At 36.0% G+C, this 14,185-nt stretch overlaps 1 protein-coding gene across 4 annotated transcripts in view; it reads left to right on the forward strand.

Annotated features, from left to right (window-relative positions):
- The window catches only part of LOC139119860 (phosphatidylinositide phosphatase SAC2-like), a 53,049-nt gene that overhangs the window by 11,510 nt on the left and 27,354 nt on the right, over positions 1 to 14,185 (forward strand). For all 4 annotated transcript variants that reach the window (XM_070683780.1, XM_070683782.1, XM_070683781.1 and 1 more), the window contains exon 3: positions 2,438 to 2,574. In XM_070683780.1, the coding sequence (XP_070539881.1) occupies positions 2,438 to 2,574 (137 nt within the window). The remainder of the gene's footprint in view (positions 1 to 2,437; positions 2,575 to 14,185) is intronic.

Raw genomic sequence — 14,185 nt, forward strand, 5'->3', positions numbered from 1 at the left:
AAATCCATTGAAAGAATGAACTCAATTAAAATTTAGACTTCACATCATGAATGAATTTGTAACTCAAATAAACAAACAAACAAATAAATAAATGATTAATAAATACCTTGATAAATTGATAAATAAAGTGTCAATTTATACAGATAATTTAAACCATTTAAATATCAATGATTTTGCACCAAACTCTTGTACGGTATTCAATGGTTGCTCATGTTGTAATTTTACACTCCTGGCCGTCACACAGCTGAAGTTGGCTCTGATCATTTTCATTTTCCCGGTTGGAAGGCTTCTCTAGTGTTTTGCATGGAATGAAGAGATGCAGTTAATCAGCTGCAGATTTGCAAGGCAATCACGGTCCAATTTACTCAGCTCTCACCTAACGGGTGAATATTATTGATTGATTCAATATTGCTTCTATTCATGCACTTGATTCCGTAATTGCAGTGATGGACAGAGCCCATCCGTAGTAATTCCATGCATTATATCAGCATGGAAGTAGCAGAGTAGATACCTTTGTGACACTAAACCAGGAATGTCCTTGAAAGCAAAGTCTCTTGTCCAGGGTCATATTAAAGTAGCTGAAAACACTGTCACATGATGTGTCAAAATCTTGGATTATTTTCAAGCATTTTTCACTGTTTTTTAATATTTTTTTTTCACCTCAGGCAATACAATGTGTAATCAGAGTGAATGAATTGAATTGAAAGTATGCTCAGCTGTTTACCAAATACTCATGATCAAACCTATCTTCCATGAATTTCACTTGATGTAGTGTTTCATCTGAATAGTGGCCACCAACAGTCTGATTATTGATGTTTGATGAATGAAAGTATCTTTCTGTCAGTAAGAGTTTTTAACTTGAATTTCTCACATTTTTGAAGACTATAGTAGCTCAATGAAAATATGCAACAAAATTCAACATGGTGAGAAAAAGGACTAATAGTGTACAGTTGAAGTGAACGGAAAAGAGATCTCAATTTAAATAATTCCGTTCTATGTCTTCTTAAAAGTATCAAAATGCAAATATAAAATCCGGGATTCCATTCACAAAAAAAATATTCAGAAATTAAGAATTATTTACCTTTTTTTTGAGAAATAGCTCCTCAGAGCATTATATGTATTTTCCAAGACATACTTTGGAATTATCTGTTTTCAATGGCATGTATTCTCAGTCTGTAGTATGTAATTACAGATATAGGTAGCACTTATTAATTTTTTGACAGAATTTTGTCATTAGCACAGTGTTGATTTTTGAAATAATTTCCAGGTGATATTTCATTTCACTTTTACATGTTAGTGAGGTGCATTGTTTACTAGGCTCTTCTGAATGTTGTGTTGAGAAATGTGCAAAAATCTCTGGGAAAAAGTTTGATATAGACTTTAATACAGTACATTATCTGTTTCCAATGATACTACCCTGATAGAAACGTTCTTACAGCTGCTTGTGTATGAAATAGTGTTAAATGGCAAAAGAAGCATGTGTCGTACGCTGTCCTAGCTTGCATGACATCTTACTTATGAAAGAAATTTTTATGGGGGAGAATGTTTGTGTACCCTACTTATGTCGTACAATTGGCAGTTTGGATACAAGAATTTGGAGTGCGTATGTACATGTAACCATGGACACAATTTAATCTTATTGCAATCAAGTTTGCCCAATCACTGGACCCAGTGCCCTGAAAGACTGTAAAAATAAAAAAACCTGATACTGATGTGACACAGATTTTGAGAGATTTTTATTTTATGGAGACTGGTAGATGACATGCCACTTTTGTTGATATATGTTCCTCAAGGAAGTATTGTATGCAATGCTTAATTCACTTAAAGATTTCCAAGGCCTACTTCAACTGAGCTAAAAATAGCAGCTGCTTATATACCAAGTAGTTTCAGTCTCATAGAGACAGAGCTTATGTCTTTGAAGAGTGACTTCACTATGATAAGGACTCTTCATCTACTTTCTGTGATGTGTAATGATACAACTCTGTGCAGTATCTCGCTAATCCATGTAGTCTTGTAAGATTACAAATGAAAAAAGTTGTAATTACCTTATCATAAATATATCAGTTTTGCTTTTAAGAGGATCAGATATTCCAAGGTGAAACAGTTTGTTTGGAAGATACATGCAAATGTAAATTTTATGAAAAAGGAAAGCACTTTTCTTTGATCCACTATTGGGTAGATGTTTATCTTTGACTTGACAAAGCTTCCGGGTGATATTACATGTAAAACCCCTGTCTGACAGTTTCTGTTTTAGCTCTGGTGGCAAGGGGCCCTTCAGTGCAAAGAAAAAAATTGTTCATGTCACTTTTACTTTATTTTGGATATGGCTGCCAGCTCATTCAGCTGTCGTTGCCAATGTAACATTCCAGACGTACCAGCACATTTAATTCAGTTTCATTTATCTAGTATAAACTTTCATATTTTATCCTTTCCACAGAATCAGACTGGAAATTATTACTTATCAGGCAGAGAACTCCAGTAGGCTGCTTGCCAGATGATAGTCAAGTTTACTGCATCAACAAGATAGCTGTACTTCCACTGTCTTTGAATGAACCCATAGATTTTGAGATTGAGGTGAGTTTTTAAGAAAAATATTGTGATACTTATGAAAAAGTGTAAATTGGAAAAAGATGTTCCCCCATAAATTAAATGCCAATGTGTAACTGATAAATATTGCTTCACCTATACAATGATATGTTTGGCTTCTATTGCTTCAGATATACCGGTACATATGGCGTAGGAACTGATAATAAAGTGATACATTATCTTCATTGCACACATCTGGCTTGACCTTTTACCTCTAGGCTTGCATCAGTCTAAATACCAATTTTGAAGCATTGGCAGTGCAGGTAGACCAGTATTTACACAGAGGTCGAATACAGGAGCAATTTATAATAATGTTGCTTCTCAGAATCAATAGCCTGTTTCCTGTTTGTACATCGATAGTGTTATGGAATTACACAAAAGCAAAGGTCACAATTTAGCCTTAGGAGTGCATTAGAGAGGAGATGCATTGTCAATTTTATCAAGGAAAGCTGCATTTGTGCAGAGATAGCGATCCAAGGTTCTGTGTATGGTATTGGCTGTGAAAAGTTTTGTCAGTGCCATCTCAAAAGCCAGTGTGCAAACACGGTTGTATCTATTTCAGTTTCAGAATCAATATGTTATTGAAATATCTCTTTTGGCATTGCACGCATTATTGCTAAGTGTAAACATCGTGTCTATGATTGCTATTGAAACTTAAATAAACCAGGATAGAGTCCATTCATAACATGTGTGATACACAGTCCCTCTATCCACCGGTCTGGAAACGTGGCTGGTTTCTTGTGACACTCCGTGATATGAACCAACACACGATTCACACCTTAAACAAAGGACATTGACAATGTTCAACTGGCCGCTATATCGATGTCGCTACCCCACGATCCTATGACAGCCGCAATGTGATCGTTCAAAAACACGACTTTTGTGGGTTTTATTTTCAGAATATCACAAAACATTACAACTTGTTCACTTTAGAAACACTAAACAATTTATTTTTTCATTAAATGGGTAACGTTGCCCTCTAGATAAAGCTTGAAAGGGACCACACATTATGGTTGCACTATGATCACGATCGAAAAACAAAATGGCCATGCACTGTTCGCAAGTGTCATGGACTATTGCCCGAGATCAAGAAGACAGGCAAAATCAGCTGAATATTAACATCGACAGCTGAGTAGTTCATTACCAAACTGTTATTGTGTTGACATGATAGCATTTTGTAAAAGGTATTTACTGTGCCTGAGCGCGAGCGTACGTATCGAGAGTTCGCCATATCACAGTCCCTCTAGTGGATAGAGGACTGTGGCCATATCCCCATATTGACGCTACATGGGAAAATGCTAAAATCATCAAAAATCTACGTGCATTTCTGCAGTTGTCGTTCCTATTCTGCTCAGTTAACAGACATAATTTCACAGAATATTACACAGAAAACATATTTAGATCATATTTGGAGGCACTGACTACTAGCATTGCAAGAGAAGGGGGACCACAAATTTTCCGGTGTGTTTCCAGCGTGCCTGAGCTAGCGAGCGTACGTATCGAGAGTTCGCCATATTGACGCTGCATGGGAAAATGTGCGACCACACAACTAAAATCTACATGCATTTCTGCAGTTGTCTTTCCTATTCTGTTCAGTTAACAGACATGATTTCACAGAATATTACACAGAAAACATATTTAGATCATATTTGGAGGCACTGACTACTAGCATTGCAAGAGAAAGGAATGACAAATTTTCCGGTGTGATTCCAGCCGTTGCTTGTGCTACGTACGTCAACACACTCGCAGCGGTCAACCCCAGAAATTATCGCCACACTATCATCATTTACGATGGGATAAGGATCACGAAAAACACACATCGGTTTCAGGATATGATAATTTTGTCTTCGTGTCGTAGATAGACGCAGAGAACACTTAATAGAGCCAAAAACAGCGAAAATTCGAGAAAAGCGTACACACAATCGGGGACTGTGGCATGCAGGACAAACCCAAGCTACGCATTATCACGTGACTGGCCCTCGTATCGCGGTTCGGCTGTGCGGTCTTGGTGATTGACACCTTTTACAATAGGCGTTTCCAGACCGGTGGATAGAGGGAATTTGTGTGATACAATTCTATAGATTTATCAAAATCACTAAAGGTCATTCAGCTTAAAAGATGCAAAACATGTCTGATGTTTGATGTAACAGCCATACTGGCTGATACCAAGTACTGTACTTGTATCATCTGTCATACATTCATGGCAGTAGATAGCAAGACTGAAGAATACAAATCAACATAATCCTAGAGGGTCCAGTTGCTTAAAAAAAGTAGTGGGAGGGCCCCATAAGTGTACCTTATTGTGTTCATAATGGAAGCAGGGGCCAGTGTACTCCAGGTGTCTCATCAGACAACATCAAGGAATGAAGAAATGTTTATACTGTTGACTTTCAGCAACATGAATGAATGTACAGTGTAAACAGAAAACCCTCATTCACATTGTAAACTTGACACTGATAGTAAAATCCTGCATCAAGGTGTTTCATATGACTAATTCAGATTATAGAAATTATCTTTAATCACCCAGTCTGAGAATATGAAAGTTAAATACATGGATTTGTACTTCTTGTTTTCAAATATTACAAGTTGGCCAGTTGTGATGTGGTATTTTTAGTGTACTGTAATACCCAGTATTAAGCATGTGTTCACATTGATAATTTTAGACATAAATGAAATGGGATGCCAATGCTGTTAAATGTTGTGAAGAAACAGTAAACTGGTGTATTGTTGAAAATTTGCTGATAAAGATATTTCCAAACTAATGATAAATAGCCAATACTTTCTAGGTCAGTGCTTTTACAGTATGGTTGTGACTCTGACCAGTTGTTCTTGTAATATTTGTTACCCAGTACATACATACACACAGACTGTACAGCAATGGACTGTCCAATAACTTACTATTGGTGTGGCTTAGTCGGAGTTGTTTATCAGTGATGGATAAAAGTGTATATGTTTAGAGTGTAGAAAAAAGGAATTTTTCAAACATTGAAGATAACATTTTGTTTTTCATTGCTATCTGTACTTTCAATGTTTTTATCCTGCTAGTAGCTTGCATTAGTCCAACCATCCCTTTGAGCGATATGCGTATTTCAGAAGGTTTGCTGAAAGTCATACTCTGCTAATCAAGGAAATACCACATAAGCTATTAAACTTTAATTGCAACCGTATGTGCCAAATACTTACAGAGATTACAATAAGATTTATGTTTCTCTACTGTACTGTTCATGGTCAATAAAACTATTGTGTCAACATAATTCTGAATGGTTGGTTTACAAAGGGAAGCAAAAAAATGATAATAACTACAATTGAAAGCAGAGTTGAAATAGCTGAATTGTAACCACAGAGGACAATGTGTTATTTTCACACTTGCAATGTGTCATAAATAATTCCATTTTTTTTCACCAGAAGTGCATGTAAAGGGCCATTAGTTCTAACTCTTGATGGTTTTTTCACTATTTTTCTTTCAGTATCAACAATAATTTCTTGTTTTACTTCCCATCTCAGCCTGTACGTGTACAGACTGCATTGAAATTGTTCCCACGTGAATTCTGGTCCAGATTAGGATACCAATTTATAAATAACAACAGTGCTTTTGCACATATAGATGGTATGTAGACAAGCTAAATAGTTGGTGGTTTAACATACTTTTGGGGGCAGAGCAAGAAACTGGTTAACACTGAAAAACAAACACAGTGCAAAATTCATCAAAAGTTAGAGTTACTGGCCCTCTGAGAGAGGCTAATTTCACTCTGTGATCCAATTTTCCTACATGTCAACTTTGGTATATGTCATATTGGCCATGGAAAATTTGAGTGAAGTCGTCAGGAGAACTTTCATGAGCATTGCATGCTTGGTAACCCTTGTACTGATGCAAGTCCAACTGTTGCTAATGGAAACAAATGAAATGAATGTGGATTTCCTTATTTTAATGGCAAGATAGTCATCAGGGCAGTTTAGAGCATAGATTTACTTCATTGATGTCTGACCATGCATAGTTTGTTCAAAGCGTCAGACTTGATTTGCACTCACTGCACTTTTCCTTAATGCAGTCATCAAGCACAAATTACACAAACTACGTTTTCACGGAGACTTTATATTCCATTATTAATGCTCCAGAGCACTTAAACGACTTACCAGAGTCTTTATTTTTTTCCTGCAGTCACGGTCCCTCCACAAAGGGACTATGTTGTAGTATACTGTATAAAAAGTGTCTTAGTTTGAAAACATAATGAAGAAATCGTAATGTTGATATTTTAAAGATCAGCCATCTTTCTTTGCTGTCAGTTTTGAAATAGTGCAAGCAAAAATAAAAAAGTAATAGAACAGATGTAATAATTTGGTACATTTTTGTGTTTTTGTAATGTTTTATTCAAGGTTCACATTGAATTACCACTAGACGGCAGAAAAAGCTGTAAGCCTCAAATTTGTATATAGCAGTACAGTGTGATTACTCTTATTTATTTTGTTCAAAAGTATTGGTGAAAGTGGATGTGTGGGAAAGAATAGTTTGAAAATGAGAGCTGAGAAAGAAAATGAGTTCACAATCAAATATACCCTTGTCTAGATCTGTCAACCTTATACCTGAAAGTGAATATGTTGGAAGGGCTTTGAGATAATTTGACGTGTAAAATGGACAACAGCAAAAATAAGTTACATGACTGTAAAGTTAAGTGCCTCGGGGCAGATATTTGGCTCTCAAAATTTTTCAATACTTTTCTGGTCTAATGCATGTGGTGCTCATTTAAAAGATCTCTGAATAAGCAAAATTTTCACCGTCTTAGTTTTTTCAAAAATCTTAAGTATTATTTTTTGCCATAGAGTTAACACAGGGATGGAGGCCATTTTGGATTTCAAATATCAGCAAATGTTAGGCAGATTGTGTCTCTAAGTACAAAATTTGCATGGCTAGTTAAAAGTTTCATTAAGGAAAGGTTTAGCAAAAGTCTTTCAGTTTCAGTGGGCATACTACCTTAGGGGTAAATAGTAATTCTTTGCTGCATTCTTGCAGCGAGTGAACCATGATATCTTAATATGAAATATTAATTTATCAGTGATCCTGGTTTAATGGGGCATGATGAAATTTCAATATAGCAAAAATGACATTTTTGTGACATCATTAATTTTTCAGACTTGGTTAAGTCTGGCTTGAGTACTGTAGCACAGACCAATTTTCGTTCTATTGAAAATATCGCAGACATGTGAAGTTATTTTTGAATGCATGGGATTGCATGGATATTGGTACTTTGAACAAAATATGTCCGTGTTTTCCTGTTCACTGAGATGGCATTTCGAAATTGAAAGACTTAATAAACTTTTGTTCAAACTTTCAGTAAGGAAACTTTAACTATCTCTTGTCGAAATAAAGAATAAAAGCAGGGGATCAGGCTGTCAAATTTGGTACCAGAGCGACAAATTACTCAATGTTTACCAATTCTTGAAATTCAAAATGGCTGCCATCTCTGTGTTAACTCCATGAAGGAAATTTAAATGTTTGATTTTCACGATAATAAGCTGATCAAAAGTGTTTTTACTCTTCCCCACAACCGGTAGATCAAAATAGCATTGTACAAGTTTTTAAGAGTCCAAATATCTATCCTTGAGGCACACTCTATCCTATCAGTAATTCTCTATTAAAGCATCATCAAGTGTCATTGTGATCAGTTACCATAGATGGTATATGATAGAGTCACCCAATCTGTAACTACCATTTCAGATTTTAACCATGAAATATTATTGCATGAGGTTAAACTTGTTCCAAGTTTGAATCCTCGTTGAAAATTCAAATGTTGTGCAAATAATTATTTTTATTCGCATAGATCAATGGAAAAGAGTCACTGATTTATCCTAAATCCTGAAAGTCTAAGAAGTCATGAATAATTCTGAACTTAAGCATTTTAATGGAAACCATGATGTGCACAAGCTACTGTAGATATCATATTCTTTGGTATTATTCAAAACAGTGTCCATTGTTAAAGGCGTAAAGTCATACATATTTCTGAATACTGAAAATTGATGTGACATTGTATATCTGCAATGATCAATATTAGCTGTTTTATTAAAAGGAACTATAATTGAAGTCTGCATCAGTTATGTCATCTCATGTGGAGAGCTTTGGTTAAATTGACAGAGAGGTCATTCAGCTACCGGTAGATTATCTGGTGGTACAGTATTGGGATTATGTATGCAATTGAAGGGCATAAGATTGCTTACATGTAATCTTGCCCAAATTAAAGTCTGCCTGTGAACTTTAACCTTTCATGAATTTGAAATGAAAACACTGATGTCACAACTACATGTACCTGCCAATATTGCATGACCTAAAGGCACTTTAAAGATCGTCTACCTTGAACATGGGTAAATAACTGTATCATTTATTTCAAATAAATTTTTAAAATAGTGGAAAGATTTGCACATTTTGTGACGTTGCCAATGTACAAAAGAAACAAAAAATAGGATTAACTGAATTGAAGACACTGTTGGGTTGCATATTATGTACCAACATGGAGTAATGTAAAGTGCTGGTAACAGAACCCATTGCAATATCTACATGTTTCTGATTGCACGCAATGATTCACACCATGTTTTCACAAAAGCCGCCAGATATATGTACATTTTATGTACATTTGTGTCAGAAATGCACTGTTGCTATGAAACGAATGAAATCCCGCTAACAGTTGGAGTAACAAAATTGAGTTCATGCTTGGTAAAAGATGAGAGTGAATTTGTTCAAATGACATCTGTTCGGTGTCTTTGCATATAAGGACATATGTCAGTTTGCCTATTCTGGGGAATGCCAAAATTTATTACTGTGAAATTCAATGATAGACTAAAGTATGTTTTCAACATCTGTAACGTTTAATTAGATCACTAGATAACACTTTCATTGCACCATCCCTTGTAGGCTGTGGCCTCACAGCTACTGGACAAGCTGTAATCCATTGCTTCTGCACTGATCACAAAGAAAAGAAAGTGGAAAGGTTGTAGAGAGTGGAAAATTTATATTCTAATTGCTGAATTTACCAATATGAAAATTTAGCTGTGGACCCAGTGGAGTGCAGAAAACTTTTGTCGGTTGAACTATGTCAGTACATATTTTCAGATCAAGAAACATTTCCATGCTTTTGCAAATGTGGCTTTTATGGAATGATATAAAATGAACGGTTTTGGATGGCTTTCTTGTTACGACTCAGAATGAAGGTGTTAGTAAAATTCTTGTGCGATTTTGTGAGATGTGTACATGTTGGAAGACCAGGAAGAATGGAGGAATTTGTTTTTTCCGCACATAGTGTGGTACAGTGTACTCCATCCTGTAATAAAAACAATGACCTACCATTACTGGTGTACTGATATTATGTAAGTGAAAACATTACATGTTGTGTGTCATACTTATTTTATCAGTGACATTGTCATTGTGCAAGAGGATATTGAACAGGATGTTCTGGGCAGGACAATAGAAAGTCATACAACTGATTCATGTAACATATCAATTTTGATGAGGAACATTAACAACTACAAAAGTTATATAATTGTTCCCTGGTAGTGGAGTTACTAAGTTAATGTGTAAGTTAGTTGTCTTGAAACAATATGTATGTATTACCATCAACATAGGCCGACAGGGAGAATTTCTGTGCCACTTGAATTGGGTTGAAGCCTCTCAATGTTGCTCAGTTCATCTGTGTTGATCATGTTGAATTTTATGAACAACTTCACGTAACAAATTTCGCTGAGCAGCCCTTCCGTCTACATGTAAGCGTAGTGGATTGTAGTATATTTATAGTTGAACCAGACCTCAGTATTTGTGCCATTTCGTGGTTAATTATACAACTTGTCAGTTTCAAAAGAAATGTTAGGTTTTCATGAAATAAATATTGCATGCTAAACGAACTTTTACTCAATTTACCAGTGTTAAGTAAACCAATTACTTGAAATATAATATCTGTGATGTCAATCAAATTCTTGTATTATGGATTTCTTCTTGCACACATTTTCACCTTTTGAACTGTTTACAAATGAAGTTATCTGAGTATTATAGTATGCATCTAATTGACATTCCAAGAAGGGGCCATTACGTTAACTCCTTTAAGTACATGTATTGCATGTTTCATTGGGGCAACGTGTGCCAGTATTGTAACACAAATAGTAAAGCTGAAAGACTTAAACTGTTGTGTGAAGATAAGAATGGACAGTGAAATTGATCTAAAGTTATCACACTTGTGTAATTGGTTTGTGAAGTTGTTTCAAAACTTGCCTTAGAAGTTGCACTGACTTGTTATAATTGCGGTGAAAATCAGAGAGCTTTTATGGACCCCTAATAAACACACACCATGGGAGTACACTTTGCGGTGCACTTCACATATGCAGAATCATATTACATTCCTTACCGCCACCCTGAGTGTCACAGCCAAGTCAGTGTCTAGTTGTCATTAGACTCTTGTTGTCTTCGCACTGTACGAAGTTCTTTGTGCAAAAGAAATCATGATCCACAGGAAAAGAGGTGTACATACGCCAGAAGCAGTACGTGAGAAAGTTCTCGAAATGTACAGGGATGGAAAGTCATTTCGACAGATATCAGCGGTGACCGGCATTGGCAAGTCATCAGCGTAAGACATGCTGTGTAAGTCATCCTCAAAAATGAAGACGGGCACTATCCGTGTTTGGGAATAGTACGAGAACTCGACTTTGAACATATACTCGGCCATGGCCACTACTGAAATACAAGTGTGTGTACACTTGTAGGAAACATTTATCCCACACATAGACACTAATCAGTTCCTACCGGCCGACAGCTTTTATTGCTTTACTTCAGCAATTACAGCTGAAGCCTGCTGTGAAACAACACTATCATCCGTCTGTTCTTTGCCTCAAGTTAATTACAAGTACTGATACTGCAGCAAGTTTTGAAACAACTTTACAAACCAATTACACAAGTGTGATAACATTTGGATCAATTTCACTGTCCATTCTTATCTTCACACGACCATAAACTGTTGCTCAAAAATTGGAACTTTCAAACATTCTCATTCCAAATCAAAAATAAAAATCAAGGATTATCATGGATCACCTTGTTGCCAGAGAAACAAATTATCCAACATTGATAGATAAATTGAATTCAAAACAGCTGCTATTCCTGTGTTAACTCTATGGAGGAAAATCAAATGTTCATTTTTCACAATACTAACTCGGATTGTGAAAACTTTACTCACTCCAAGAGCTTCAAAATGAGCCCCCACAAATGGTAGATCAGAAAAGTATTGTAAAATTTTGAGTCTGAATATCTGTTCCTGAGCTGGAATCTACTTTATTGTCCTTGATCTTTTGAATAGAATGTGAAACAATAGAAACTCAATGACATGATTTTCATGCAAATTGAAACACAATGCGTGTACGTAGCGTCCAACCAATTTATTGAAAATCGAAAATTGAAATCACCTTCAAAATGCAATTTTCATTTGAATGAAATAACAACCAATTTTTGATATTCGTTTTGCAGACAAAATTTTTATTTTACCGATTTTTTGGTACGGTTTTCGCGGCCAATCAATTCCCAAAAATATTAAAAAGCCTTTGGAATAGAAAGCAACATTTGAAATGTTTCAAATCGAAAATTATTTTCATTTTTATCTTCGTAAAAAAAAACGATTGACGGCCGTTTTAAATAAAGCTTCTGCTATTTCATTATTAATGAAACATAATTCTGTTTCGTCTTCTTTATATTTTGAATCCGAAAAGCAATTTTCAGTAAACACAAATTAAGCTTTAATCAATTAATTGTGTTTCATTCATAAGATTTGAAGACACAAGTTCGGGTTTACTTTTATTGAACGTTCCTTGTTTCATATTTTGATTTTAATTCGCTTTTTTAAAAATAATGTTGCCATTCTCAACAAAGCATAAAAATAACTTCAAATCTTCAACTTTATTCTATCTTAACATAACAAAAATGGTATTTCTTCCGATTTTTGTAAAATATAAAATATAGGATAATTTTGACATTTGAAGGAGAACAAAAATGATGAGAATCGAAACTCGTTAATACTAAATCATGTACAACTAATTTTAAATGAATTCGCTGTTCATTTTGTTACTTGCGAAAATTGAAAATTGAAAATGGTAAGTTTCAACCATTTTCATTGTTTTGAAAATGGTCGAAAAACGACTTACATGTTATTTCAATTTCTTTGCTGTTCCTGGCCCTCTACCGGCCAGTGGGCGAGCAGCGATGCGTGCGAGATTTTCGGCTTCCGTCAATGCAAGAACTGCGGTAAATTAAAATGGAGTTGTCTTCCTTAGTCTCTGAAGAGTTTATGCGGCAAATGGTTGTTTTTGAAGGTAAAACACACCGCGAGATAGCATGTACTTTGAAAGACTTGTTTCCTGATCATAATCTGTCAGGATTAAGCGAGAGATCAGTGCGCAGATTTTGTGAAATACATGAAATTAAGCGACGCCACACGCCGAACAATGACCAATGATTAGTACAACATATACTGTTAACTTAACGAGCACTAGCAACGCTCAAAATATGCCCTTAAACAAAAATCCTTATAAGCGTCTAGAAACTCCGGTCAATGCTGGGTCATGTTAATTATAATATGACACCACACACCGGATCGCTCACTATAGTCAGTCAATACAGTGGCTAACTCTCTGAACTCTCTCAATAACGAATCTGGCTTCTCCTCCTCGAGGACGAAGATGACTTCATCACACAACCAAGCGGAGGGGATACAAAACAAGAGAGCGACTGATGAAGGAACCCCATTTTTGGTTCCGAAACACCGTTAAGACGAATTGCTCAATCAACAAACCGGTTTACCGGGAACCCAGATTACATGACTAGGGTCTAATTCACGTGCCGCGTGCCAGGGACTCGTGAGAAATTGTAGGGAGGGAGGGCCTAATTAAAAAGAGTATACGGAATCTAGGAATTGCGTTAGTTTATACATGCCCGTAGTATATTCAGGCAACACCACAATACCCATCTCAACACTACCTTTGTTGCGCCAAACTAACATAAGTCGGGGATTGAAATTGATTAGATGGAATAAAGTCTTTAGAGTTTGACCAATTTCGACATCTCTACATGCAGAGTCTCTAGTAAGCGTCACAGTGATTAACTGGAAATACATTTGTTTACGCATGGAGGTATAAAGTGAGAGTCGTCTTTTGCCCGTGATTAGGACACCAAGACTGGCCAAGACTGTATCGTGTTTCGAAAATCAATGTTGACCTGGCCTGACACGAGTATGCCTATCGCGTTCATGTTAGGCCTGCCCGCAGCCTATGTGTTGTGGTGGGACTGTGGTTTACTTGCACGCGTGCGAAATACAGCGTTTTGATAACATTTTGATTGATACAAGTTGGCAGGATGGTGGACTTGTCCACAAAATAAACCTGTTTGCAACGTTTTTATTGATACCTGTCAATAGGCTTACGCCCATACCAGTCACAGTTCGATAGACACCATAGGACCTAGATATTTGCAATATAGCAACCTTAACATATGGTCTACAAAATCAATGTACGGAATTTTGATTGATCAATTTTTAATGTTACAAATTTACGTGCAGTGTGATTTTGAAAAATACTGGCCTCCCTC

This window comes from Ptychodera flava, chromosome 20, assembly GCF_041260155.1.
Source record: "Ptychodera flava strain L36383 chromosome 20, AS_Pfla_20210202, whole genome shotgun sequence".
NCBI lineage: Eukaryota > Metazoa > Hemichordata > Enteropneusta > Ptychoderidae > Ptychodera > Ptychodera flava.